The sequence below is a fragment of the Pseudomyrmex gracilis genome, unplaced genomic scaffold (assembly GCF_002006095.1).
Source record: "Pseudomyrmex gracilis isolate BER0280 unplaced genomic scaffold, ASM200609v1 scaffold_360, whole genome shotgun sequence".
NCBI classification, from domain to species: domain Eukaryota; kingdom Metazoa; phylum Arthropoda; class Insecta; order Hymenoptera; family Formicidae; genus Pseudomyrmex; species Pseudomyrmex gracilis.
The window spans coordinates 1-26,253 of record NW_018020944.1 but is presented as its reverse complement, the minus strand read 5'-3'; the positions used below and the strand labels follow the sequence as shown (position 1 = coordinate 26,253).

The 26,253-nt window shown below is 37.4% G+C and overlaps 3 protein-coding genes across 15 annotated transcripts; 2 read left to right on the top strand and 1 right to left on the bottom strand.

The window, feature by feature from the left end:
- The first annotated feature begins 78 nt into the window (after nucleotides 1-78).
- Nucleotides 79-1,471, top strand: LOC109860287 (2-aminoethanethiol dioxygenase). The gene is made up of 2 exons (XM_020439274.1): nucleotides 79-707; nucleotides 790-1,471. The coding sequence occupies exons 1-2, from the start codon at nucleotides 414-416 to the stop codon at nucleotides 1,189-1,191; spliced, it is 696 nt and encodes a 231-aa protein (XP_020294863.1). The 5' UTR covers nucleotides 79-413; the 3' UTR covers nucleotides 1,192-1,471.
- A 1,398-nt stretch (nucleotides 1,472-2,869) lies between these two features.
- Nucleotides 2,870-7,159, top strand: LOC109860293 (protein spaetzle 4). 2 transcript variants are annotated; one of them, XM_020439281.1, is made up of 6 exons: nucleotides 2,870-4,153; nucleotides 4,382-4,557; nucleotides 4,937-5,089; nucleotides 5,188-6,036; nucleotides 6,137-6,259; nucleotides 6,350-7,159. In XM_020439281.1, exons 1-6 carry the CDS (start codon nucleotides 4,124-4,126, stop codon nucleotides 6,600-6,602), a joined length of 1,584 nt encoding a protein of 527 aa, XP_020294870.1. In that variant the 5' UTR covers nucleotides 2,870-4,123; the 3' UTR covers nucleotides 6,603-7,159. The 2 variants fall into 2 exon arrangements, with proteins under 2 accessions (XP_020294870.1, XP_020294871.1); XM_020439282.1 differs by lacking the exon at nucleotides 2,870-4,153 and having other exon boundaries at nucleotides 4,461-4,541.
- A 6,390-nt stretch (nucleotides 7,160-13,549) lies between these two features.
- On the bottom strand, nucleotides 13,550-25,352 carry LOC109860296 (disks large homolog 5-like). Of its 12 annotated transcripts, XM_020439293.1 has the most exons (14): nucleotides 25,174-25,352; nucleotides 24,022-24,234; nucleotides 23,028-23,045; nucleotides 22,446-22,593; nucleotides 21,852-22,242; nucleotides 21,322-21,741; nucleotides 20,154-21,239; nucleotides 19,412-20,042; nucleotides 18,002-19,261; nucleotides 16,146-17,082; nucleotides 15,401-15,648; nucleotides 15,006-15,235; nucleotides 14,631-14,850; nucleotides 13,550-14,442 (listed from the first exon to the last, which is right to left on the bottom strand). In XM_020439293.1, exons 2-14 carry the CDS (start codon nucleotides 24,062-24,064, stop codon nucleotides 14,336-14,338), a joined length of 5,739 nt encoding a protein of 1,912 aa, XP_020294882.1. In that variant the 5' UTR covers nucleotides 24,065-24,234; nucleotides 25,174-25,352; the 3' UTR covers nucleotides 13,550-14,335. The 12 variants fall into 12 exon arrangements, with proteins under 12 accessions (XP_020294882.1, XP_020294876.1, XP_020294878.1 ...); XM_020439287.1 differs by having other exon boundaries at nucleotides 18,002-20,042; nucleotides 24,022-24,272; XM_020439289.1 differs by having other exon boundaries at nucleotides 18,002-20,042; nucleotides 24,022-24,253.
- Nucleotides 25,353-26,253: the final 901 nt, after the last annotated feature.

Here is a 26,253-nt window from a genome sequence, read left to right as displayed (position 1 = left end):
CGCTGATTGGCCTAATTTACTCAATAATTACTCCTTTATTATAAATAATAGAAAAAAATGGTTCAGGACTTTTCGACTCAGTTTTACTCCTTCTACCTGCCTACGAGAGATTGTACGGCAATTCTGGGACACCCTGTATATATATACGTGTTATGTAAACTATAGATTTCCACTATACTGACAGTGTAAATAACAAAACACATGCAGCGAGTGCAGAGTCTAGTATAAATCGCACGCACAGAGTTGAGGTTATGATTGTTTATCGGGAAATTTTAGTAAACGCAAAATAGTAAATGTTGCGATGCATTCTCTCGACGTATCTCCGGACATAAATAATTTATAATTGCTTGTCAGTCTGAAGTTTTTCGAAATATAATTCCAAAATAACAGTGAGACGAGTTAAAACACTAAATATGTCATCGGCAATTGAAGCTTTGGCGAAGCAGGCACTGAGAACGTTTGGTGACTGCAGGAACGTTCGACTTTGTCAGAAGAATTTGGACAAACTATGGAATCTTATGAACAAAATAACCGCCGAGGACGTGAAACTCGATAAAACTGTTCTCGAGTCTATTAACAGACAGTCCGCTCCTATGTACGTAATGGACATATTCGAAAACAAGGATATAACAATAGCAATTTTTATATTGAAACACGGTGTCACTATGCCTATGCACGACCATCCTGGAATGTATGGTTTATTAAAGGTGAACTTGTTCGTGTGTTTTTTAAGTACTATATGTTATATAGTAACAATTAAAACATAAATCAATTGCACGTGTGCTACAGGTAATCAGTGGAATAGTGGAATTAAATAGCTATAGCTTAAAAACAAAGAGGGATCATATAACTAAAGGGAGTGAGATTGCAGCATTAAGACATCGACCAATTTCCCTTCACTGTGATTCACCTGCCTGTATTCTCACACCAGCGGAGAAAAATCTCCATGAGATCTTGTGTGTCGAAGGTCCAGCAGCTTTTCTAGATATACTCAGTCCACCATATGATGTGGATGATTTTGGTAGAGGACCAAGGCCATGTACTTTCTTCAAGCCTGTTCAGTCCAAAGTGTGTACAGATGAATCTGATGTGATCGAAGAAGTTCAATTAACTGTCACAGAAAGTCCATCAGACTTCTATTCGTTGAATGTAGAATATATAGGACCTTCATTGAAAGATTGCTACAACTGAAAGTTTTTTGTTACCTAATTTGTAAATTTTTGTATTTGTTAATAGTCAATGGAATCGTGTGAAGTAAAAATATATATGTATAGGATATATATATATAAGTGCATAATATCTTTGTTAGATATAAGACATTTTACAGATGCACATATCATTAAAGTAATTGTTTGTACAAAGGCTAAAAGAACTTGAAGCCAAGTATAGGACAATTAACATACCTTTTAATTTCGAAAATTTAGTTTATAAGAAAATTTTACATTTTTCTTCTCAGAAGTGTACATATAAATGTAGCTATTATTTATTCTATGTATAGCTTATACAAATTCTTTTTTTCTAAAAACATTTCTGATACTTCACTGATATGTTTTCTTATATTTAATATTTTTACTGTTCTAATACATTTTTAATTGTATGGTTAATTGTATATTAGAAATATCATTCTTGTGATGTATAGTACAAAAAAACAATTCATCACATAAAAGCGGGTAAATTGTATAGTTTAAGTATCATAAAAAATGATAAATACATGATTTGAAGCAATGTTAACAAATTGTTAACATTGCTAGTACATCAAAAATATGGAAAAATATGTGTACATGTCATTGTATCGTAATGTGTTGCAAAATATTTGTATATACTTGAATATTTAAGAAAGTATTTGAATAGAGATTTTTTATTTTTTGCATGGTAATATACATAAAATAAAAATAAGAGATGAAATGTGTGTTCTCTTTTGTATGATTTTTATTCTAAATTACAAAAACAAAACGTTATTTAAAGACTTCATCTTTAACTAAAAAATTATTTCTAATACATAATTTTCAACACAAATTGTACTTAATCAGTCAAACACATTTTTGTACATATATTATAAGAAATCTATTTAATAAATATATACATACATAAATAAATGTATACGTATACACATTCAATGTATAAAAAAGTTGTTAAAATTCCTTCGAACAAGACTTCTGTTTCAAACACTCTATTTCAATTCTCTCATGTATTTATATAAGCATTATTACAAAAGCAGCCGATGCGAAACGGCTTCGTTATCGATATTTAGATTGAGAAATTTGTGAGTGGAAATATAATTGGCACGAGATAATAGAGATACTATTCAATATTTAATTTTTATTCAAATCTTCACGATTATGTATGTGTGTGTATTAATTTACTTGTTGTATAAAGTTATTCAATGAATAATAGATATGAATTGAATTCAATCATAAAGCTATATTAATTTTTTTCATTACTTAAAAAACGCTGCCGTTTTAATTTTTACTTGGCTTTAATTTTATTTCAACAATTTCACGAGATGTTTCAGTTGTAGAATTTTTTTTAGCATTTTTGAAAAAAATAATTATTGTTAGTCGTAATAAAAAAGTATCTTCCATCACAAGAGAAAAGAGATATATAAAGTAATATGTATTATTAGCAAGTATATGTTTTTACCTATATCACAGAGCAAACTGATATCTTGCCAGTAATCGTGTAAAACGATGCTCCAATAATTCAATGCTATTCGATCTAACGGAATGCTGCTATCGTTTCTAACCGTGGTCACTAATTATAGCGTCGTCTTATAACAACGTCAATTTTGATTAAATTTGTGAGAGCGGTAGTACACCATGTTTCTTCCTAGCTTCGTCTTTAAAAAAAAAAAAAAGGGAGGGGGGGGAGGAAAACGAAATCTCTCGAATCTCTTGGAACTTTCTAGGCTCATCTGCGGGAAAAACTTATAATTGCTAACCAGAGAATTTCCAGTCTGTATATCATCTACTCTCGATCTTTTATTTTCGTCTTACACGTCGTTTCGACATTCAAAAGCGAAACACGCCGAAGAGGCGTGGTGAAGCTGCTCGGACGGGTAACATCGCGGTGCCTTCAAAAGCGAGGAAATTCAGTGAAAGAGCCGTGTCTAGTGACAGTGCTTTTGAGGTCAGTGGATCGCGCGGACATTCGTCGCGTGAGCGACTCTCTGCTGTAAACCTTAAATCGTCATTTGCCACCATCTCAGCAGTTTTTTGTAAATTCGCGGTCAACGGCGTAGGTTTGCTTTCTCGTTTGAAAAGTAAGAGAATCCAGTTTCGTCTCCTGTCATTTTCCTTTACGCGAGTTGCGCGTTTCACTTCTCTCGGCGAGAAGCTGTATAAAGTATAAGCTTCTTCTTCCGCATTCTTGAACAGCAAAAGCCAACTCCATCCGAGAGCTTTTCTTCCTTCTTACGTGTCACTTTGAAATTGAAGGGTTGAGAGTAAAGATTAGCCGAGGGGCGACTCTTTATTTTTATCAGTCTAGATAAATCAAATTTTCTTCAAGAGTAACCGTCAAAGGCTACGTCACTGGCAGGGTCCTCGTGACACAGATCAGCGACGGCAACTGTAACGGTACTCGTCGGCGTGACCCACTCTCTCGGCGAAGTCGCGATCTCTCAGTCTTCCTCCTTCGTCCACCTCTTCGTGTCTCTCCCTAGTGGACTCTTCGTTCGTCGCCGCCGCTCGCACGTATACGGGAGAATCTTCTCTCCCGTGCGCGCCGGCAGGCTACACTTTTTCTTCCATGTGAAAAGAACTACATCGTATGGGTCGCTTCGTCGCATGGGCGGACGGCGATAGCCACCAGGCCGCGGCTGATTACGGGCAGTAATGAAAGCGGCCTGCTTGCACACGGTGAACAAGATAGCCGTGTGCGCGTTTGTCTGACATGTAGCTTCACGTAACTTCCCCGCCGTCGTATCCTCGCAGCAGTCGTCAATGAAAACGACGACGTTGCCGCTGTCGCAGTGCAGTCGTTGTTGTTCTTCGCGCGTAGACGTGTGAACGTGAGTTGCGGGTGTTCGTGAGGGTGTTCCTTTGAATATATAGTTTGTCGATTGTCAAAGAAACCGCGGCGGTCCATCCATCCGCTGGACCAGCGAGTTGAAAATTCGCGAGTTATGGGAGCCACCGCGCTCTTCTTTTTTCAGGTGAGTTTATCTCGGAAAAACAGTGTTCGTCCAAAAAGTGCATATGACTTTTCCTCCGCGAACGATTGATTTAAAAATCAAAGAAACAAATAATTAAAAAATTTTGAATTATTCAGTTCTCGAAAAATACACATTGGTTTTTAATACTATTTCGTTTTTAATATAAAAAAAAAAAAAGAAAAAAAATTGTTCGCGAATAAGATTCCCGATTACTCTTCGGTGTTGCAGGTGATAGCATTCGAGCTAACGAGATGTCAAGGAGGCGGGCCGAGCACGTTCGGATACGACGCGTCCTCGGCCTGCAACAAGCCGTACTCACGCGTAGGACGCGTATACCACGAGGATCTGCCGTGTGACTTTCGCCGACAGAGCTGGTGCACGATTGCCGGTAGCTCTTACCCGTGGTACTTTGTCTATTTGCGCTTGGTCTCTTCTCATCCCTATGAGCGATTGTTACTTCTCCAACTTTCGCCCGCCTAGTTTACATTTGTATGCTCGCGGCGAAAGTTTCGGTGTCCCACCTACCGGTTTAAAAAGCAGACGAATCGAAGTGATCACAAACGGATCTTATTTGAAATCGAAATTGAGATAATTCGAAAACAAGTAGATTTTCCTTTCCGTTCTCTTTTTTTTTTTTTTTTTTTTTTTTTTTTTTTTTTTTTTTTTTTTTTGGCGTACATATAAATTTTCGCACCTCTAACATTACAATTTAATGTGGTTGTCAACAAGTCAAATTGTGTGACTTTTAATTCTGTACAATTTTATTGTTTTCTACTTTTCTAGGCACGCGGTGCGTCGATTCGTACGCGAAAATCAGGGATTAATGAAGCGCATGTACGGCGATGAGAGTTACTTTAACGTTCTTCGAGCGGAATTCGAAAAGAATGACATCGAACTAAAATACGACGAGTATCATCAATATTTTGACGATCTACGGTAGTTTTTTTTTTTTATAAATTTCGTTTATTTTTCTCTATTACTTCATAGTTACACATCTTGTGATTATTTCTTTTTATATTATCATAAATTTTCAGACGATCTCAATATGACGACGATTACGAGTTTATCGACGACGTTCGACCGAACGAGTACGAAGGTCGTGGATTCACCAGTCGCTCCCTCAACGATCCCATTACCAAGCGATTGAACAAGTTCTCGAAACTCAGCGAGTACACCAGACCGCACTTTAAACCCACTGAAAAAACCGTCAGCAGCTCAACTGCCTCGAGTACGACAATTTTCTCTTCGACCTCACCCTGTTCGACTTTGACGTCGATCAGCACCGCTACTCCCACCGATACGTCGATTCCGTCTTTGACGACGCCGTCTGAGTCCGTCACCACTATCACAAGCACGGAAGAAGCTAGCACACAACCCGTTGTCTTTTCAAAACCTTCAAACATCACCGCCAAAATCGTCAATGACGACTCTACGGCGAATAACACGACAACAGAAGCGAACAACGCGACAAAGGCGTCACCAAGCGTCACTGTTGCACAAATTGTTAGAGAACAGAACTTCAGCATCAATGAGATTCCCGGCCAAATTGACAGGATAGACGAAAATCTTGAAGAATCTGCAGAAGTAATATCGGAAGACACGAGGATAGTTGAAGAAAATACAACTTCGATACCAACCAATTTGACAAAGGAATTGCCAATTGATCAGGAAAAAGAGGAAGAAGCTGAGGAAGAGGACGCGGTTGGCGCGTCAAAAACATCTCAAGATCACGAAGAGATGGTCGCCGCGTCTAACCAACAGGAAGAGTTTAGGCCGCGTCCGGAAAATCGGCCGTCGTCGTCGAGCACGGAGGCGGGTACCGGAGAACAGCTTTATCAAGACGCCGCTTCAGAGGAACAACCAGTGTTGAAACTTCGAGGAGTGTAAGCAATACTACAATTTTGCGTGTCCCAAAATCATAAACGCATGAAATATATCACTAATATAAATTATGTAAAAAATTGTTTCTTACTTTTACTGTAGAAACGCTTGTCCGGTTAAAGAGGAGGTCGTCGCTCCTTTTTGGGCCAACAACACTCGCGGTGAATTGCTGGCTCTTCTGAATCTTTATCCCTTCGAGCAGTACGTTCATTGGGAAAAATGCACGTGAGTGTTTTTGCGAACATCTTATAAAGTGAATTACATTTCGAACAAGTTATTTCCTTTTTTCTTCATATATTTTCGATTCCATTCTAGACATGAGAATAAACAAATGCATTGTCGAGACGGATGCAGATGTGAGCAGCAGTATCGGCTGCATCGGCTGCTGGCTTACGATCCGAACAACGAGTGCCGCGGTATATTCAGCGACTGGTTTAAATTTCCCAGCTGCTGCATTTGCCGTTGCTACGACTTGCCGATTGAATTTCGAGTGGCTTCGCGTTCGCCGCGTACTTCGCACAAGCGACGAATCAAAGTGCAACCGCCAATGCGGGACCGTTACGCGTAATCCAATTATTCTACTGGTTAACCGACAACACTGCGAAACAACACAATGCGTAAGTTAGGACAAACTGTTAAATGAAGTATCTATGTGACAAAGAGAGCTCGAATTACAAAAGAGAGAGAGTCCGAAAATTATGTAATAAAATCCAAAACTAGCAAGAAAGCCACCGATTGAGCAAAAAAATCAATAAAAATAATTGAATTACAATTAGAATTTTTTGATCTTTATTTCTTGATTGATTAGCTTCAATCCTTGCTTAATTACATTTCGACTGTTTTTACTGGTTATTTTTCGCAATCATAACGGTGACCCATTTTGCTTGTTTTGAGTCTTATTATTTTTTTACAAATACGATCAAACACGAAATCCATCCAGAGATACAGTACAAATGAAAATTTTCTAATAAAAAATAATTGCTAATTCATCTATTTACTAATATCTCTGTGAGATCATAAATTTGATATCTCTTAAATTTTCATGTCAAGTGTTCTTTCTCTTTCTTGAAGAATCACATCAACAAGTATGTATTTATAATTATTTAAAACCATATTATATTTATATCAAAAAAGCACTTGAAACTTTATATATATAAAAGCAAAAATTTTATATATTTATGAATTATTTATGAGAAAATATATTTATTTTATATTCTTTTATATATATATATATATATATATATACACAATATGTATTTTTATGTTAAAATATGGTATTTGATATCACACTTAGCAAATTAAGCCACGATAGAGCATTATTACTTGTCATTTTGTGAACAAAAAAGCGTCTCCAATGTTAACTTTTTTTTTCGAGAAAAAAAAAGACTTACATTTTAACGCTAGTTTGTCATTTATAATGCGTATACAAACACAATATTTTTATTTCAACAAAACATAATACTTACACCTTCGATATTATTCTCTTGCAAGCAGATAAGGCTCGTGAATAAAATACGCCATTTTTGTACAACCACAATACTCGTTTTCTTATATCCATTACTTCGCATCTTACGCGCAATTATGTTTTCTTAACAATTATAAGTCTTATTAATAAAATTAATTTAATTAACTAAAAACAAAAACCAAATTACTTATTATGAATCGGGATTACTAAAGCAGTGCTCGTTTTTCTCGTTAAATTTGACTTTATTTCTTCTTCCTTTACATATCTTTTCGATAAACGTTGTACGTCTTACAAAGAAGAAGGTTTCACAAACAGTAACGATTCTTAAAACGTTAATATTTCATTTGTTTTTTTTTTGTTTTTTATTTTTTTTTTTGTTTTGGGCATTTGCATAGCGCTGAATATATAATTCAACAATAATACCTTGTCGCACATTCAGTACACGGTATTATAAACGTGTCATATTCATATCCCGTCGTAATATATATGTACATAATATATATATATAGACACACATACAAAATGTCCCGCAGCTAATCGATACGAGGATATCTTGTACGTTCACGCATATTCTAGAATATACGCACATTTTACGTACACATATTTATTGTAATAACGATACGGAGCGTAGAGATATAAGTATACTTATATATAAATATCAGTGAAAACATTTGGTATCAAAACCATTGCAGGAAGAAGAAAATAAAACGTCTTCGAAAAGTACCTTATACCTCACTCATCCTTTTTATTATATTAATTATTACATGTATTACCACATTAGTGAGTAATAAAAAAAAAAAAAAAAAAAAANAATTAACTAATTCGATTCTAATTTTAAATTTACGTTAAAAATTACATTTTAATCGCGAGAGTAAGAAAAGAATCAATCAAGTTTAAAATAAAAACTAACTTCTACATTATACGTACGAGACACAAAAGATGTCATAAAATTGACTATAAAAAAAAAAAAGAAAACTCTTCACAAAGAAATATCAAACCGAGACATGATTCTTACAAATGGAAGAGAACACGCATCCTTTTCTTTTTGTTTTGGAAATACATATGGCAGAAAAGAAGCAAAAAAGAGAGGAAGACGCGATTCTAATACAATTCTAACGACAAAAAAGACGTTTCATTTTCAGAGTGTAAAACCTCTATATATTCTCGAGATATAAACATGATATCCCGATTGTATAAATGTTCAATTTGCTGTTGCACCGGCAAAGATAGTTTACTTTTAACCAGACTGTAGTCTAACACTAGTTTTGTCGATAGTTTACGCCACTCTGTATACCAATTCGTATAAAAATATGTTCATTATATTTCTTGGCACAGATCACAAATCTTTGTTCGCGTACACATCGTGTGATGCGTGCCGATTATTGCACTTTTTTTTTATGAATTCTATTTTAATACAACATATTGTGTATATTACTGCTGCCTTATCCGGCTTATATCTTTTCTTATTGAGAACTAAGAGTTGCCGTTCGACCAATGATAAGATTTCAAAAATTGTATCAAATAAAAACGTGAAAAAATTTATTTAAATTTGAAAGTCTTGATATAAATTTCAAGAAATTTTCTCTGATTAAAATTGATTATATAATTATTATAAACTTTCACAAATCACTTAATCACATTCGTATTCAATTTTTAATATTGTATCTATTTATCTGCGACGAATCTGTTTTTTTTTATCGTATAAATGTTTCAACTTAAATTTCAACTTTTCAAATTTTTCTGCTACAAGAAGGAGAGAAAGAGAGAGAGAAAGCTACATCTTTCACACATCTCAATTGCAATATTAAATTGTAAAACTTGCGCGTAATTATTATTTGTAGTATAATCTTGTAGCTGAATAATGTTGTCAACAATGTGTCAATAATGTGTTGTCAACTATAACTATACTATCAGTGAAACGTGCAACATCGATCATCAAATAACAATCTTTATATATTAGCAGGAACGATGAACTCGTCATCCAATTCCACGATATGAGCAGTTCTTCGCAATTTTATTTTGTCTATTTAATAATAAAGTCGACAAAAATGCGTTTTATATTAATCAACAACATCTTTTATGGCAGCGATTTTTAGTTTTATTATTGCTATCGAATCGTTTCTCGAATTGCTTTCTTTTATTAATTTCCAGTAAAACGCGAATTTATAATATTTTATTTAGCACGAACCGCTTCCCCCTATCATTTTCAGGCTAACTGGAGCAGAATGTTTTTGCAAACAAAAGTACACTCAGTTAATCGTCTGCGTACTTCTTTTCTTCCATCACTAATATATCATTTTCTATTAAAACAGACATGCATGTGAAAAGAGAAGTTCAGCTTGATTTTTTTTTCGACAAAAAAATGAAGATATAGAATTTAACTAGAAGAGATTTGACACGAAGCAATTATAAGTTGCTTCTAAAAAAGAACGAAGTAAAGCTTCAAGAGTTTCTAAATTATTAAGTATATATATAAACAACACTTAAAAAACTATAAATTAATTTTCTTTAATAATTTCAAAATTCCAAGTTTTCTCTTCACGTGCAGCTGTAAAGGCATATTTGCTTCATCTCTTGTTACTTTTGCCTGCAAAAGTAATGATGTATGGAGTATCTTCTTCTTAACTATGCGAGTATCTCTGTCATCGGTTCACAATACTCATAATGTCCAAAGAAGGACAATTATGTCGATGTGAGAAATAAACGCACCCTGCATATCCGATTAATAATCGAGTTATTTCATAGTCGTGAAACTCTTCATATTAACGGAGAACAGTTTCATTACAGAAACTACGAGCATGTTTAATATGTGTTAATATATATTTTCGGATTATGCATTGATTAATATCACACTTTAAACTACGAACAAGTATCTTCACTTAGCATAAGGACCCGTCAATCGATTAAATGTTACACTCACTTTCATATTAAAACAGCTCACTTTTTCACGTTTCCTTCTTAACTTCAAATACTGATTTTAAAAAATAATACTATTTAATTTTGCTCCTCACAACTTACTTTTTTGTATTTTTGCGTGTGTGTTAGAAAATTTTTTTGTAATTATTATAAATATTAAATAATTATTATAAATATAATTATCATAGTTTGCTAGGTGTATGAAAACAATATTTAATAAAAATAAAAATATTTAATAAACTTGTAGCATTGCAAATATGTAACTGTTAAATAATTTTTGCAATTTGATGTGTTTATGTATATATATATGTATATATACACACACATACTCGTACAAGGATAGAGAAAAGAGAAAGTCACGTGTATCATTTTCCCCATTTACGGTATATCAAATGTAGATACAAAGTTAATATTACAAACTGACGTGACGGATATAGATAACACGGCGGAGAAATAGAGACGCTAGCAAAAACGGCAATAAACAGTTCTGATTACTATTTATCGTATACCGGACGATCAGTGTGTAAAAAACAGCGAATAATACTAACGAAAATTGTCGCTCGGAACGGAATTCACAAAAGGGAAATCTAGCTTTCTATCAAGTAATTTGGAATAAATACGCATAGAACATGAACAGACAATCGGATATAATCAAATATAACGACTGTAAAAAGCTTCAGATTCAAATAAATAACATTTGTATCTATATATGTATATATATTTCTATGTGTGAGAAACGTAAGTAGTTTCAGATTATTATAAATTTATGATCTGAAATTGATTATTATGTTTTATACTGAATAATTAGAGTTTCAGATTATTATATGATTTATATTGAAAAGTTCGACTCAAACTTGGCTCTGACGAAATATTTTTCTTTTATATCGATATATCTATTCCGTTAACTTTTTGTTTAATCACGTGCTTACAATGAAATATAGTGAAAGTGCTTTGTTATACGTATTTTTATATATATATTTATATATATAACGTACATATCTAAATGTATAAGAGTATTGCCCAAAATATGTGTTTCATATTATCATGTATAACATATGTAAAAGGATTGTTGATATGTCATCGAAGGAGTAATATACTATGCGTATCACAGTACTGTGATTAAGAAAGTAATTGCAATAGCATCAATCTCTTTGTTGCTTATCTTCTCGTTCTCTATGTGCAAGTGGATATTTTCACTTTTTCGAAAAGACTCTCCTTATTTACTGAAATTTTGTTTTCGCCGTGCGACAAACATTTATTCGAAAAAATGCACAAGAATATATTAAAGATTTATTTCGATCTCGATTTAAAAGAATAAAGTTAAATATGAACATAAAAATTTTGTAATTTTTCAACAAAATTATTTTCTTGCAAATTGTCTGTTGATGACTTTACACGTTTTTTTTTCACGTCTACATTACCCGTCTTTCTCAAATGTTTCCCCTATGTATGTTCACAATATAAACTCTGATTCTTTTTCTTCTTTCTTTTTATTATTCCAAAACCACCAACCAATATTTGGTCCCTATACATATGTAAACAGACAAGTACACTTTAGCACGTCGCAAATATATTTTTTTGAAAAAAAACACATTGATAGCACAGAGCAAATTTTTCTCATACTCTTGAATATATCAAGAAGTATATCTATCGTGCACTGTGTTAAAAGGCGCCACGCTGTTAAATTTGATCGTATATTTCTTACAAGTTAATATTTCCCTAGGTTTTGGTCTCGCGCTTCTAACTTATATCTAAATATTGTCTCGTTGGAAAACAAAATTTCATGTGAAACCAACAAGTTAGCTTTGCGTTTTTTTTTTTCTGTATTTCTTTGTTCTCACTCTTTCGTTACATGATTCGTGACGGATATTCTGTAAACAAGTCGCATCATCGCACTTGTTCGCACAAATGATTGTTTTGTATTATCACAAGTACCGGACTCTCTGTCATCTAATTGCGTCGTAAAATGATTCACGATCAGCTGATATTTTTTTTTTTTTTTTTGCGGAAGAATTTGCGAAAAGAAGAAAAAGCATCATATCGAGTTTTACAGTAGAAGTACATTTCGTATGTTTCCTTAGTTATCTGAATAAAAAAGTTATAAGCGCTTTTATGAACGATCATCTTCTAATTGTATGTATCAAATTATGAAAAAACCATGGTTCAGGTACAGATACGGTTAACTTATACGTACTAAACGATACTGTATAAATTACATCGATTTAAAAAATATCTTCTAAATTATATATCTCTCGATACTGTAGAAAAATTGTATTTACAAAGAATATTACACAAAAGAGAACGTGTGTAAACATATTATCCGCTCATCTTGATACTTGCGGATTTTCTTCATAAACACGTTTTTTTTTTTTTTGTTGTTTTTTTAAGAGTATAAGTTGAACTCGGCATAACCGCACCGTATGAAACGCCTATATATAAGCTCGTTTAAGAACAACGTAGACGTAGACATTCGCGAAAACTCCGATCTTTCATTTAACAGAAAAATAGTAATCGTATGAAAAATTATATTTTTTTCGATTAATTATCACTTTAAATCATTTAAGATAGAAATGTGCGAGTTTCTCCGGTGATTCTCCGGAATCTAAGCGCACTCCTTTACAAATATTATCCGATATTTACAATTCGGTAAACAGGAACGGAGTATTGCGTGTGTCAATTCCATCTTTTCTGCTTGACACTTTTTTTATCAATTCCTTAATTCAATAATTTTTTAACCCCTCAAACCTCTGCTTCGCATACGACATATGCATACTAACGTATATATTACAGAATTATATTTATAAAAATCATAATAAAAATTATATATATATATATATAAATATACAAACCTTAAATTATAAAACTTAAAAATTACTTTTACATCTAAACTTTGTGTGTAAATCAATTTATATACAAATAAGTAGCCTTTTTTCTCTTTAACGTATAACTTTTTCTGTGTATAGAATTCTCTACTTACGCAAAATAATTGGTTTTCTTTTTTCATCGATTTTTATTTTTCTGTACATCAGTTTGGTTTGAGAGGTTAATTAGTAAGAGCCGCAGAAAGTGGCTAAGTAACAGGTCGTCAATATTAATCCACCAATTTTCTAACGGGCCATAATACAAAAATGTTCTTTTTTTTTTTTTTTTTTAGCTGATTCTCTTATGGTCTCGTACGAATATTATTGGTTTCATAAACTTTAGCTGCATTTCCCGTTGTATTGTTTATTTGATTAACACATATAATCGAAGTGAGTTGATTGCAGACGCGAGCTGCTTGTTAATTGCAGTCAATGAATACCAGTAAAAGTACTTCATACAGAGCAAGCACCAATTTCATACTTTTATTGATATTGCTGATTATATGTGATTTGTTTATATCAAGAAAGTCAAAAATGCACGAAGTTGATTAATCTTTCAATATGAATTTTTTCGTTTACAGTTATACGTATATAAAAATTGATATATATATATAGTTTCTATAGATAAATTTATATATTGATCACAGATGAGCTATATATAGACATACCGATACGGATAGTCTGATAGAAACCTGCGTAACTTCGAAATAATTCAGTTTTCAAAAAGCAACTGAAACAAAAAACGCGACGGAAATCTGTATACGTACCTGTTTTATATCGCGATGACTCAACGAGCTAAATGCACTAAAATAAAACTGGACTGCAAAAATTCGTATTATCACAACCAAATTGAGCGATTAGCAATGATAGGAAGTGGTGATCTTTCGTTAAATGGAGAATACGCATATTTATGTCGCATCCTCTATCGGAAATCAAGAGACCATAAATAAAAGAATCGATTTTGTATAGTAATTTTTTGCGTATACGCGCGACGTAAGGGCCCCCTGGTGGAATTTAGATTGACTTCCACTGCGGTTTGTGGGGACCCCCCCTTCTTTGTCAGGTCCCCCCTCTAGGTACCCACAGCGCTTTGCTTTGTTCTTCATCTACAGAAGCTTTCACCTGCGTGCATATATATGCTATATTCACGCCCGCCGGAATTATAGCTGAAATGTTATTAAAACGCAAATAAACATTTGCATGATTTTATACCCCCCTATTAACATTACGATATTACACACCAAACGCGATCTGTATAAATTCATTATCGCAATTTATAAATTGATGCATTAACGTGTGTATCTCTTGATTGTTCCTTTAATATATTTTTAATTTCAAATAAATTTACACTTACCAGAGATGTAGTGCTTATATTCTGCTTCTATTTTGAGCGCTTGCTCGAACATCTCTTTTGCCGCCTTTGTACCAATTTTGTCACTTGGATATCTGGAATCTTTCACCTCTTTTATCTGTGCCCGGTCTTTAAATTTAAGTAAAAGAACGATAGGATAAATTTGATGTTTGTGAAGCCTCTCAATGGAAGCAATCGACACATCCAAAATACAATGCGTGTTCTGAAACATATAACATATTTTACATAATTTAGATTTATTTAATATATACTCGCGCACACAGATGACATCAGTAACAAATCATATTAATTACTGTGTTTTTGTTGTACAGTATTTATATATATATATATATATTAATTGTTTATCATCAAATATACCTTGTCACACCCATCTTTAACAGCCTGCACTGTGGTGCACTCAAAGTAGCTGCCTTTTTTTCTATAATCCACGTAAAGCATATCGCGTAAACCTTGCTCCAAAGTCGACTGGGAACAGTGCATCGCTTCCACGAGACATCTGGTAAACTGTTTCGGATATTCTTGCAGAAGCCTAGTCACCACGCTTTCACTGAGCGGACCGATAATTAGCACAGGTCTCAGAGTGGGATCTGTTATTGAAAATAAACAATTATTATTAAAAAAATTGAATATCTAACAAGATACTCATATTCAGTAAATAATATTGCAAAAATTAGTATACTGTTAAAAACCTAGTTTAATGATATTAAAAAAGATATTACGGTAATATCAAAAAATGTCTCGGCTATACTTACAATCGAGTCTTTCAACGCGCTGGTAACTCGCTGGAAGACTATCTTCGTTCAACGTTCCACTATCACTGTACCATCCTAGGTTGACCCCAGTCAGATGTGACAGTTCCTTGCTATCTCTACTGCTAGACGATCGTTGCTGCTGCTTTTTTCGACGGAAAAAGCTTCTTCTAGCACTAGTATTACTGCGTCTGCCAGTATCTTGCTCTAAATCGCCCAGAGATCGTCGTAGAAGTAACTCTTCCTCAACTCTACAAATAAGATAGTAATATATCCATTATCTTGATTCAAATTATAAATTAATTAAAATAAGAATCTGTTAAGCCAGCATCCTGAATCGTGAATATTTTTATAAAACTGATATTATTCTAATTTTGCCTACTGGTTTTGTTTATATTCGGTTTTGTGTATTATATGTGTTGTTGCAAGAGAAAGGTATTTTAGACCAATTTAGATATTTCATCCAATATTTCACATACCTTTTTAAGACAAATTTTGTTTTGCCAATTCATCCAAAATTACGTACGTTCTGTCAATTTTGTGTCCAATATTCTGCTTTAAAACGCACACAAATTAGCCAATGTATTCTATCCAAACGTATGTATATCCTACCAGTTTTATGTCCATATCCCGGTTTATAAAAACGCACACAATTGTATTCTATCACAACGTATTTTAAAATAACGTAAGTCCCGCCACTTGGTGTTCAATATTTTTTTAAAAGCCACTATCTTGATCGAAAACTCACTTGTATTTGCTGGGAATTATTCCACAAGTCTGTCTACGTCCGGTTTGATCGACTATCCAAGCGCGCCAGTGGCCCGGCGTACCGTTGAACATGGTATTATCCACATAAAGAATGTCATCTTTGTTGAATCTCAGCTGCAAACTGTCACCCACTTCGCCCGTTCTGTCAAACAACGCTTTCACATAGAAACTGTCACCTGGCTTGTCCTTTACTTCGTTATATCGCTCAGGCATATATTGGGCGACAAGCGTTACTTTGTCCACCGGCCGAGCCAACTCGAGAGCGGCTTGTTCGGCAGTCGCCTGTCTCAAATCAGTTCCATTATATTCAAGAATACGGTCGCCAGTAAACAAACCAGCCTCCTCGGCGAGACATCCCGGCTGAACGGAATGGACGAAAATACCGACGCCGTTGCCGCCCACAAGAGAGATACCGAGATTCGAACATTTCCTAGTTTCGATCAGCAAGATCCTAGGTTCGTTGCTCGGCGGTGGCTTTTTGTTTTGCTCCTCTTGAGTTGGGCTTCTCATCGCGTTCTGACGTTGCATCTGCGCGCGGGTTAGTCGATCCAACGTGGCAGCGCTGCGAAGTTCCGGCTTACGAATGTTGATGTCCAACGACGCGGACGGCCTCATCTCGCGTTGCCGCTCCTGCGTGCTTCTCACTTCTAGTGAAGCGGACGGCCGCATATCCCGTTCGACCCGTAAAGTGCTCATGATAGGTGCAGCGGTAGTAGTAACGGTAGGAGCTGCTGTACTAATAGTGATGGTAGTGTCGCGTTCCGGTTCAACAGGTTCTAACGTTTCTACCGTGCTCTTTCGCAATGCTTCCGGACTATTGCACGGCGTTGGTGAACCACTACGACTTCCGGTCGCGGCGCCATCGCCAGCTTCCGATGGAGCACTCGATGACGCCGAACCCTCTAACTCGGTGTATTCTTACAAAGAAAACCGTTACCGTTAAAGTTCCATAAATTTACTTTTATATAATAGTAAAATATTATATTTCTTCTTGAATCCTAAACAGAGCCAGAAAAATTTCTTTAGTTTATGTGTATTACATAGAGTTAGTTCGGGAGATACTTTCAAGGATATACCGGAGTGACGAGTGGCGAACTCAGATTTTGATCTTGAAGACCTGGATTGTTTAGGCTCTCTTAGCCTAAGAAAAAGCCATATCTTCCTTTCATACGATGTACATTTACGTACAATATACTTGTGTGTGCATATTTACTACACACGCACATATAGACGCACACAGACACACTCATACCATTTTTTTTTCTATTTTCTGACTCAGAGAAGCAACATATCTTTAATAGCTTTGTTTTATCCCATTCTTTATATTATATTTATTTTTTTATAGAGCCAAATTCTGCATTTTTTAACTTTCACAAAGTTTTAGTAAACTAAAATTGAATTTATAGTGTGATGTGCGTTCGATCAGAGATGCTGTAAATTAATAACTTTTTTTAATTTTATTTTTCAAAAAAACTTGCTCTGTACCGAAAAACAGTAATTCTGATTACAAATGTAATAATGCTGTTTAATATTTTTTCTGAAAAATAGGAAAAATGTCTTATCATCCTACCAGGTATGTCTGTATGACTCCAATATACCCTTAAAAGATAAGAAATTTCTTAAATTATACCAAGATAGAAAAGTGTGATTTATACCAAGATATAAAAGAAAACGAAAACTGAGAGAAAGGGCACGTCATGTCATGTACATGAAAATCGTGCTGAAAATTTTAATTGTACCTTTATCACATTGGAGAACTGGTTCGTAGAAGACTATGCAGATAGAAGACTATGACAGTAGAAGTTCATAGAAGACTATGCAAAAGACAATACTTACTGTCCGGACTGTACTGCACTAACATCGTAATCGAGCTACCGCATTGACGTAGAACACTAGCTGCTAGTTGATAGGTCGCGCTTCGCATATTGATACCGCAAATCTCTAACAATTGGTCACCAATCTGTAAACCGACCTGCGACGCCAAACTGTGTTCATGTACTGTAGACACGAACACACCGCCACTTTCTAGACACGAGATTTGTATGCCCAGTGGCTCGACGGATTTATCGATGTGCACTCTACGCAGTTCCCCGGGTGCGGGTCGCGGTTGTGAGTAACAATAGTCCGGCATGCTGGCGCGTTTATTGCTGATATTGTTTTCTTTCACAGTGCTTCCAGTGCTACTGGTACCTGGACTCAACACTTCCACATGAAACGATGGCATCGGACTGCCTCGCTCGGAAGTTCTTTCTATGCTACCGGTGGAAAGTTTGCCGACGCTGCTCTTGGATGTGACGCTGGTGTTGGACGGTATACGAATCCGCTGATCTTCCTTCCGGCCTGGCAACGTGCCGCCTTCGTAACCATGTGCGTAGACGGTTGCGTCGCAGATCACGACCGGAACACGAGACTTGTGATAGTGATAATCTACAGAGGGAGTGTGCAGGTGGCTGTAGGTGGCCGTGGCTGTTTGCGAGAGTCCAGGGCTGTACGGGGGTTCAAAACAGTAGGTACGTGCGTCAGGTAGGCCTATCGATTCGCCTGACAACGCAGTCGGCAGTGACGGCGGCGAGGGATAGCGCGAGGACAAGGAGTTCTGGTGCGCGAGATGGGGATGTAGATAATGTGGGTGTGACGACACAGCGTGCGGATGATGCGGAGGAAACGAAAAGTTACCGGGAGCTATCTGCTGACGTGATGTCTGACCGCTAGTCGATGACACGGCAGACGTAGACGAGCCGCCAATACCCGACGAATATAGTTGTGAGTGCGCACGATTGTGTTGCAAGGTGTCTGTAGTGACCTGCGTGTCGCTGCTTCCGCCGGTGTATTTTTGCGGTCGTTTGCTTCCAAAAAATGTGTCAAGATCGCGGCTAACGCCGCCGGACTTTACCGAGATGTCGATACTAGTCTCGGACGGCGCCAGCGCGGAACTCAGTCGCCCGGTATCTGACACGCTGCTCTCGAACTCCGTTGACGGCTTCTTGCTGCTGTTGTCGATCGCGTTATCCTTGAACTGGACCGATGGCGCAAACGACGACTTCTGATTAAAGAGCTGGCCATTCTTGGTGAAACTTGGTAGCGGCGTCTCCACTGCTACGGTATGACGGTTATTAACATTAGAAAAGTTGGTCAAGGGAATGGGATTAGAAATACGATTGTAATTATGATTATCGTATTTTGGTGGATGCAGGAGTATACTGAGGGGAAAACGTTCTTTTGACTTGCGCGGGTGCAATATAGTACCGGTCCCGTTTTGTATGAGGGGTCCGCCGCGCGCCTTCGGCCACGTGCCACCGTTCTTCTCAATTTTCTCGCTCCCGCGACGCTTGCTCCGCTTTGCCACACCATTGTTGCTATTGCTCGGCTTCTTGTGGTAGCTCACAGAGTCGATCACTGAGTCCAGCTCCGCTATCGCATCCTGTTCTTGCTCGAAAGTGTTCGGACTGGAATTGCGGTGACCCTTCTTCTTGCTGTCGTCGCGCTCCTTGCTAGACTTGCGACCTCGCACTATATCGATCTTCTCCCGGAAGTTGTCCCAAGCGTTACTAATGCCGCTCGATTTTTCGCCGCTCACAGATTTCGAGGCTTTGTAAACGTTTCGATCAAAGTTTGTCGAGTTTAGATATCGCCTCTCATAGTCATCTGACGAGGCTTTCAACATCATTCTTTCCTGCTCAGTTTGCGAGCAGCTGTTTACCATTTCTTGTTTTCCCTTAGCAAAGCTGCCATCTATCATCATCGTCTCCGAACTGGACGCGGAAGGCACTGGAATACCCTTCAACGTCGTGATTGTTAACACATCAACGGTAGTGTCGTTCAAGATGGTCATTGCTTCATGCGCGGTGGTTACGGTATCCATCGGTTTACTATTAATCTGTAAGTGAATTTTGAAAGATAGTATACACACAGTAAATATTATATATTATAAACAATAGAACGCATTAAATGTGTATGTAGATTTATATCAAATTATCACACAACTTACGTTTAATACTCTGTCTCCCACAGCTAAGTTGCCGTCTTTAGCAGCCAGGCTTCCGGGCGATATCTTCGAAATATAGATTCCGAGTTCTAGAGTGATACCATGCGGTACCGTACCAACCGCTAGCTGCGTGGTTCTCAATGAACGTCTAGTTATTCGACGTCGCTTTACAAGCAGAGTTGCCGGATTTACATTAGAATTGCGAAGAGTCTCTAAAATAACGCGCGTTGGCACGGATGTGCAGTCGACGTTGTTCACTCGCACGATACAGTCGTTTACTCTCAGTTTGCCATCAAAAGCGCTACCTTGTGTCACCTGTGCGACGTAGACACCGGTGTCATTCGGATAATACGGACTGTCGCGGCCGCCGACAAGAATAAATCCCAGATCGCCACGGTCTAAATCCAAACAAATTCTGCTGGAATCTATATGAATCGGAATGATCTCCCAATCGTTGCTTTCGTCGATCTGTGCCACCTGAGTGGTACGCAACGCGTGATCGCCGAATTCGATTTTCTCTTTCAAGTCTTTCAGTTCTTTCGACGCCTCGTTTCGTTGTTTCTTAATGTCATCGGAGTCGCGTAGAGCATTGGCCAATTCGGAGACCGCGCGATCGCGTTCTTTCCGCAGTCTGTCGCACAGAGTTCTTATACTCTCTCGCTCCAGTACTATCTTATCACGCTCGCTAAAGGCCCAGTCTCTTCTTCTCTTTGACACTTCAGCCTCCTGAATCGCTTCTTCAAGTTCTGTCTGCAGCGTATCCACTGATTTTCTCAATTTGTCCAATTCAATATTTGCTTGTTCTAAATTATCCATACGTTGTTTGTCTCGTGTCGTGTAGTCTCTCGGATTAGTTTCCTTTTCCGCTTCCTTGCTGACGTTATCGCGTTCACGACTGAGCGAATTTAGTTCTAAGCGATGCTTGTAATCTCTGCTAGAGCTATCAGAGTAACCGCCTAATTTTTGTTGCAACTCATTGCACGTCTTCAGGGCCTCATCCCTGTCTTGCAAAGCTGATGCGATCTCTCTTTTCAAAGTCTCAATTTGATAAGTCAACGTTTTTTTCTGCAAATAAGTAATACAATCGATCTTAAACAAGACCGAAACAAATAAAAATAAAAAATATTCCAACAAAGCAAAAACACAATACTTTTTATTTTTCTTTTATTACCTCTTCGATGAGCTGCTTATTTTGAGTTTCTAAAAGCGTGATCTTCGCATACGCTTGCGTGAGATCGTCGCCTAGCTTTTCAATTTCTTTGTGTACCGTGTCTCGTTCACCCATGATTAAACTGTATTCTTGAAGAGCGGCGTTCCGTTCTTCCGTCAATCGTTTCATATCCTTGCTAGCTTTCATACGCAATACCATCGCCTGATTAATCTCCTTCACCGCGTCCTCATGCTGCTGCTGCAGCTTGACGAGCGCCTCGCGATATTCGTTTCTCTCCCTGAGAGAGATATCCCACTGGCGAATCGCGGCTGTGCACTGCTGCTTCAGACCGTTGCGCTCGCGAATTGCCTCGTTACGTTCGGTCACGGCGCTCTCGTACTGCGATCTGAGTCTCTTAGTTTCCTCTTGCGATAACTCTAGCTATAATTTGATTAAACATGAAATTTTGTGTGAATTTCCCCATATCACATTACAAACTTTTATAATTTGAGCAACGTGTAAAAAACAATAACACACTTTTAATTACTTACTTTATTTACGGCGGAAGAGTGAGACGATATCAAATCGTCGTATCGTTTCCTAAGGGAATCGTAATCGTCCTTAATAGCTTCGTACTTGCGCAACGCTGATAAATAATGTTGATTCATAGCATCGCTGCCCGTGGCTTCGGAAACGAGAACCTCTTGGTTTTGTAATCGAAGTTCGGACAATTCTTTCTGAAGTGTCTGGACTTCCCGATCGAGTCGTTGCTTGTCGTTCGCCAGATCGCCATATTTTGCCCGTAGTGTAGAGCTTTCTTGTGATGTCGCTTCCAGTTGACTCATGACTGCTATATGTTGAGCGCGATAGTATTCCAATTCCTTCATATGCTCACACCTGTTTGTGCACAAACCTCTTTTACGCTCTTGGATTATAATTATCCTGAAAGCGAAGTGTTATAAGCATGAAAAACGAAATGTGAGATATAAAAAAATATACGTAACTGAAAACTGACATGTTAAAGCAAAAAAAAAACAAAAAATGAACTGAGAAAAACTAAAGTGAAAGAAAATGAAGAAAGAATCAAGCAGAGAGAAAGAGAGAGAGAGAGCGAGAAGTAAAACAAAATCAAAATCAAAACAAACCGTCTCATGGTATCGGAGTGCTTATGCCTAAGTAGCTGAAGCTGATGAATTGCCTGATCACATTGAGCCTGTAAACCATCATAGTCGCTACGACGCTCGGGATTACTACCCGGACTTCCGACACTGCCATAGCTTTCGCTATCCGCCTCTGGTTTTATGCCACACGCAAGTGTCAATTCCAACAGCAAACACGTTCAGAACATAAATTGATGTAACCCAATGTAAAACGTAAAATGTGTATTTGTGTAAAAGCATAAAAGTTTTTGTTTTTATGGATTTGCGCAATAAGAAATAAAAATAAAAGAAATAAAATAAGAAATACAAAAATATATTTAAAAATATTTAAAACAATGTTACACATACACATACACATGTGTACGTGTATGAGTAAATGAATATGGTAAATGAATATAGATTGCTAACTTTTTAGCGGAATCTTTTCTCAAGCGTTACTACGAGTGTACAATACTGGGTATAAAAACTTTTGTATTTGAGAGTTCATTGAAAAAATGACATACATAAATGTGTCTATATACGCGCGCGTGTATTTTTATAAAATTTTTATTTAAAAATAAGTCTTACCCACATTAAGTGCGCCATCTGGAAAATTAATTATAAAAACCTGTATTACTTTAAAACATATATATACGCACAAAAGAGAAGACAAAAATAATACAGATATAAACATAGGATAGAACACAAATAAACCTAATAAACATATTGCACAGATTGGCACAGGCGGTAAAGTTAATGCTTTTACACCATAAAGTTGCATCTTTTGTTGTTGAGATATTATTGAGGCATTATTGATGCAACCTTATGTGTAAAAGCATAAACGCTCCTGTGTATGTTGAAAATTTCACAATGCACAATTTAAAAAAAAAAGTTTAAGAATTACTTGTTACAGTAGATAGAACAACATAATCTGAGGTCTCACTAGCTTTCACCAGGAAAGAAACTCTAGGTCACGCATGTAAGCATATAGTGATTCATTCTTTTTCTCAGCAAACCAGAACATCAACAATGTTTAAAGTTATATGACATAACGCTTCTCTGTGTGTGTTCACATTATCTCTCTTATCGTACAATTTCTTATTTTATTCTTATTGAGATAAACTTTTCTTGCTATCAAAGCAATCATTTTGCAATTCAATGCCCGCGTTAGAACCTGAATTACATGTGAAGCATATAATACACCCATAGAATTATAATACCATATACATATATAATTCTAATTACTAATATATATAAATAAAACACGCGTGCGTTGTATATACAATAAACAATAAATATAATTAAACAATAGAGGAATAAAATCGCTAACGTTTATATAAGTTACAATAAAAATTTTTTTGTTTCAAGGAGAAACTCTGCGATTGTTTTTTTTTTTTTAAGTTTAGTTTTCCGATAAAAATTTCCGCGGCGGTGACAACGTCGACAATGCATCGTCCTGACGTCGCAATTAAAAATACAATGACGCGCTGACGTTGGTAAGCGGCGGAGAGAGCATTATCGAGCGAACGCCTGCTTAAAGCTATTCTTTTTATACAAGTCGAAAATAAAAATTGTCACTCACCGCTACTCCCAGCACTATCCAAAGAGGATGCACCAGAAGCCATGGTTCTTCGTGGTGGAGCTCAGGGCGTCGTGAGTATAAGAAGAGACAGAGATAAAGAGATGGAGAGAGAGAGAGAGAGTGGGACACACAGAAGACCAGATTATCAACATCTACCAACACAGGCGCTCGTCCTCGTATGCTAGCGGCGAAGTACGACGCGGCAGGTATCGCCTGGAAAGGTGTATACGTACTTCACGGAAGAGCGAACCCTTTGTGAATTACTAAGAAGCAGCCTTCGGGATGACATTATGGCTACTATATACGGTGGTGTATGTATGTCGTCGTTGTCGTTGCTTGTAGCAAAGGTGTATATCGGGGCCGCAGGGAAAGATACGATGCGCGATAGTGCACCTGACGCGCGCACGCACACACGTGCAACCCCGTGTATATATCTCCTGTTGCCGCGGCGGCTATATATCGACATACCCTCAACACAAAGACACGTGTCGCGCGCGTCTCGTCCGAGATTTTCTATGCATCACTTCACCCGTGCGAGTGAATGTGTGCTTACCATTAAATAGGAGAGACGAAGAGGGGAAATCATAGGAGCGACTAACTAACCGAGCAAGCAGTACACGTACACGTACACGTACACATACACACACACACACACACGTATATATAAGCATACGGTGGAGGACGTATGTTTTTCGAACGAACGTAATTAATCTACGTGCGACGATACTAAATATTCGTCATCCAAAATGCGGGACTCGCATGATTTTCCAAATTTTCGATTTTCCAAACGCGTTCTTCGTCACCCGTCCAAGTTATAGGGAAACCGGGCTTGTTTATGTGAGGACACTCGCTCGCGACGGACGACGATAAGACACAACAGCGACTCGTTGTCGACAAAGCACTCAGCGATCGGCAAAAATTCATTTTTATCAAACCCGAGCGTCACTATTTCTCGATTATTTTCACCTCAGTTGTCAATGACGTTTCGACGGACGCGAATTTTCATTTCGAACCGCTCGAGATATATAATTGAAACGCACGTCACCTGAAATTGACGAAGCTGAAACCAAAGGCGAGAGAAACGTCGGCACCTGCTCCCAACGACAACGACGCACATACGAATACAAACACACGCAAAGAACTTGCGCTCACCTGCTACACCAACTAGTCTGACAATTAGTCATTTTGAATTTCCTGAGTGTGACCATCGGGCCTTAGCCCCATTTAGTACGTGCCTCCCTCCGACGTATCCCCCGGACTCCAACAGGATCACCGCTGGTTCTCCCCCGTGTCGTCAATAACACAACGCATCGAACATGACGAACGACCAGCGCCGACTACAGTCGATCTTTGACGAGTCATTATTCAGGACCGCCAACTCTTGATATTTCGTGTCGATTGATCGGAAAATTTTCAAGACTAGAGAAATTCTCTATGTGACAGCCAATCGGAAATAACATCGTATCAGAGAGAAGACTGAGAGCAGCCAGGCCCATAAGGCCTGGATCCTCATGCAGACACCGGCGCTTTGACACCGAGCGTTGATTGGTGAAGAGCGGATGGTGAGGGTAAATGGCAACCCTAATTTACCCTCACCACCCGCTTTTCACCAATCAACGTTCGGTGTCAAAGCGCCGGTGTTTGCATGAAAATCTAGGCTAAGGCCTGGTTTATACGGGCAATAACTGGTCTAGTTTCCACCGAAACCCTCAATTCGATTTCACTCCGGAGCTGTGTTCCAGAATTGCTGCCAGNACGCTGCCAGTGCTAAAATTGTACAATATACGTGACGTAAACTATAGATCTTTAGCGCTGGCAGTGAATTTTGGAACACAGCCCGGTACGGATTAAATTTAGTGTTCCGTTTCCATTGGAAGTAGAGTCAGAGAGAAGTCTGAGAGCGGCCAGGTCCATAAGAGAATGTGTAATCACTTTTCCGCCCCGTAAACTAGCGCACGTCCACGGGTGGTACACATTGGAACTACGCAGCCACTCCACGAGCAACATGTCGGTACGCTATGTCCACAGCGTGCGGTTCTATTCCGTGCTATGTGCACGAGTTTAAATGGTCACTTTCTTTAAGTGTGTGAGTATATTCGAGAGCGTGAATTTGATTTATTTCAAGAATTAAAATAGCCGATTTGTGAACTCAGGAAGGAGAACAGGAAGGAATGGAAAATATACAAATTTGCAACTTCCCACACAACATACACGTAATTGTCAACAAAGGAA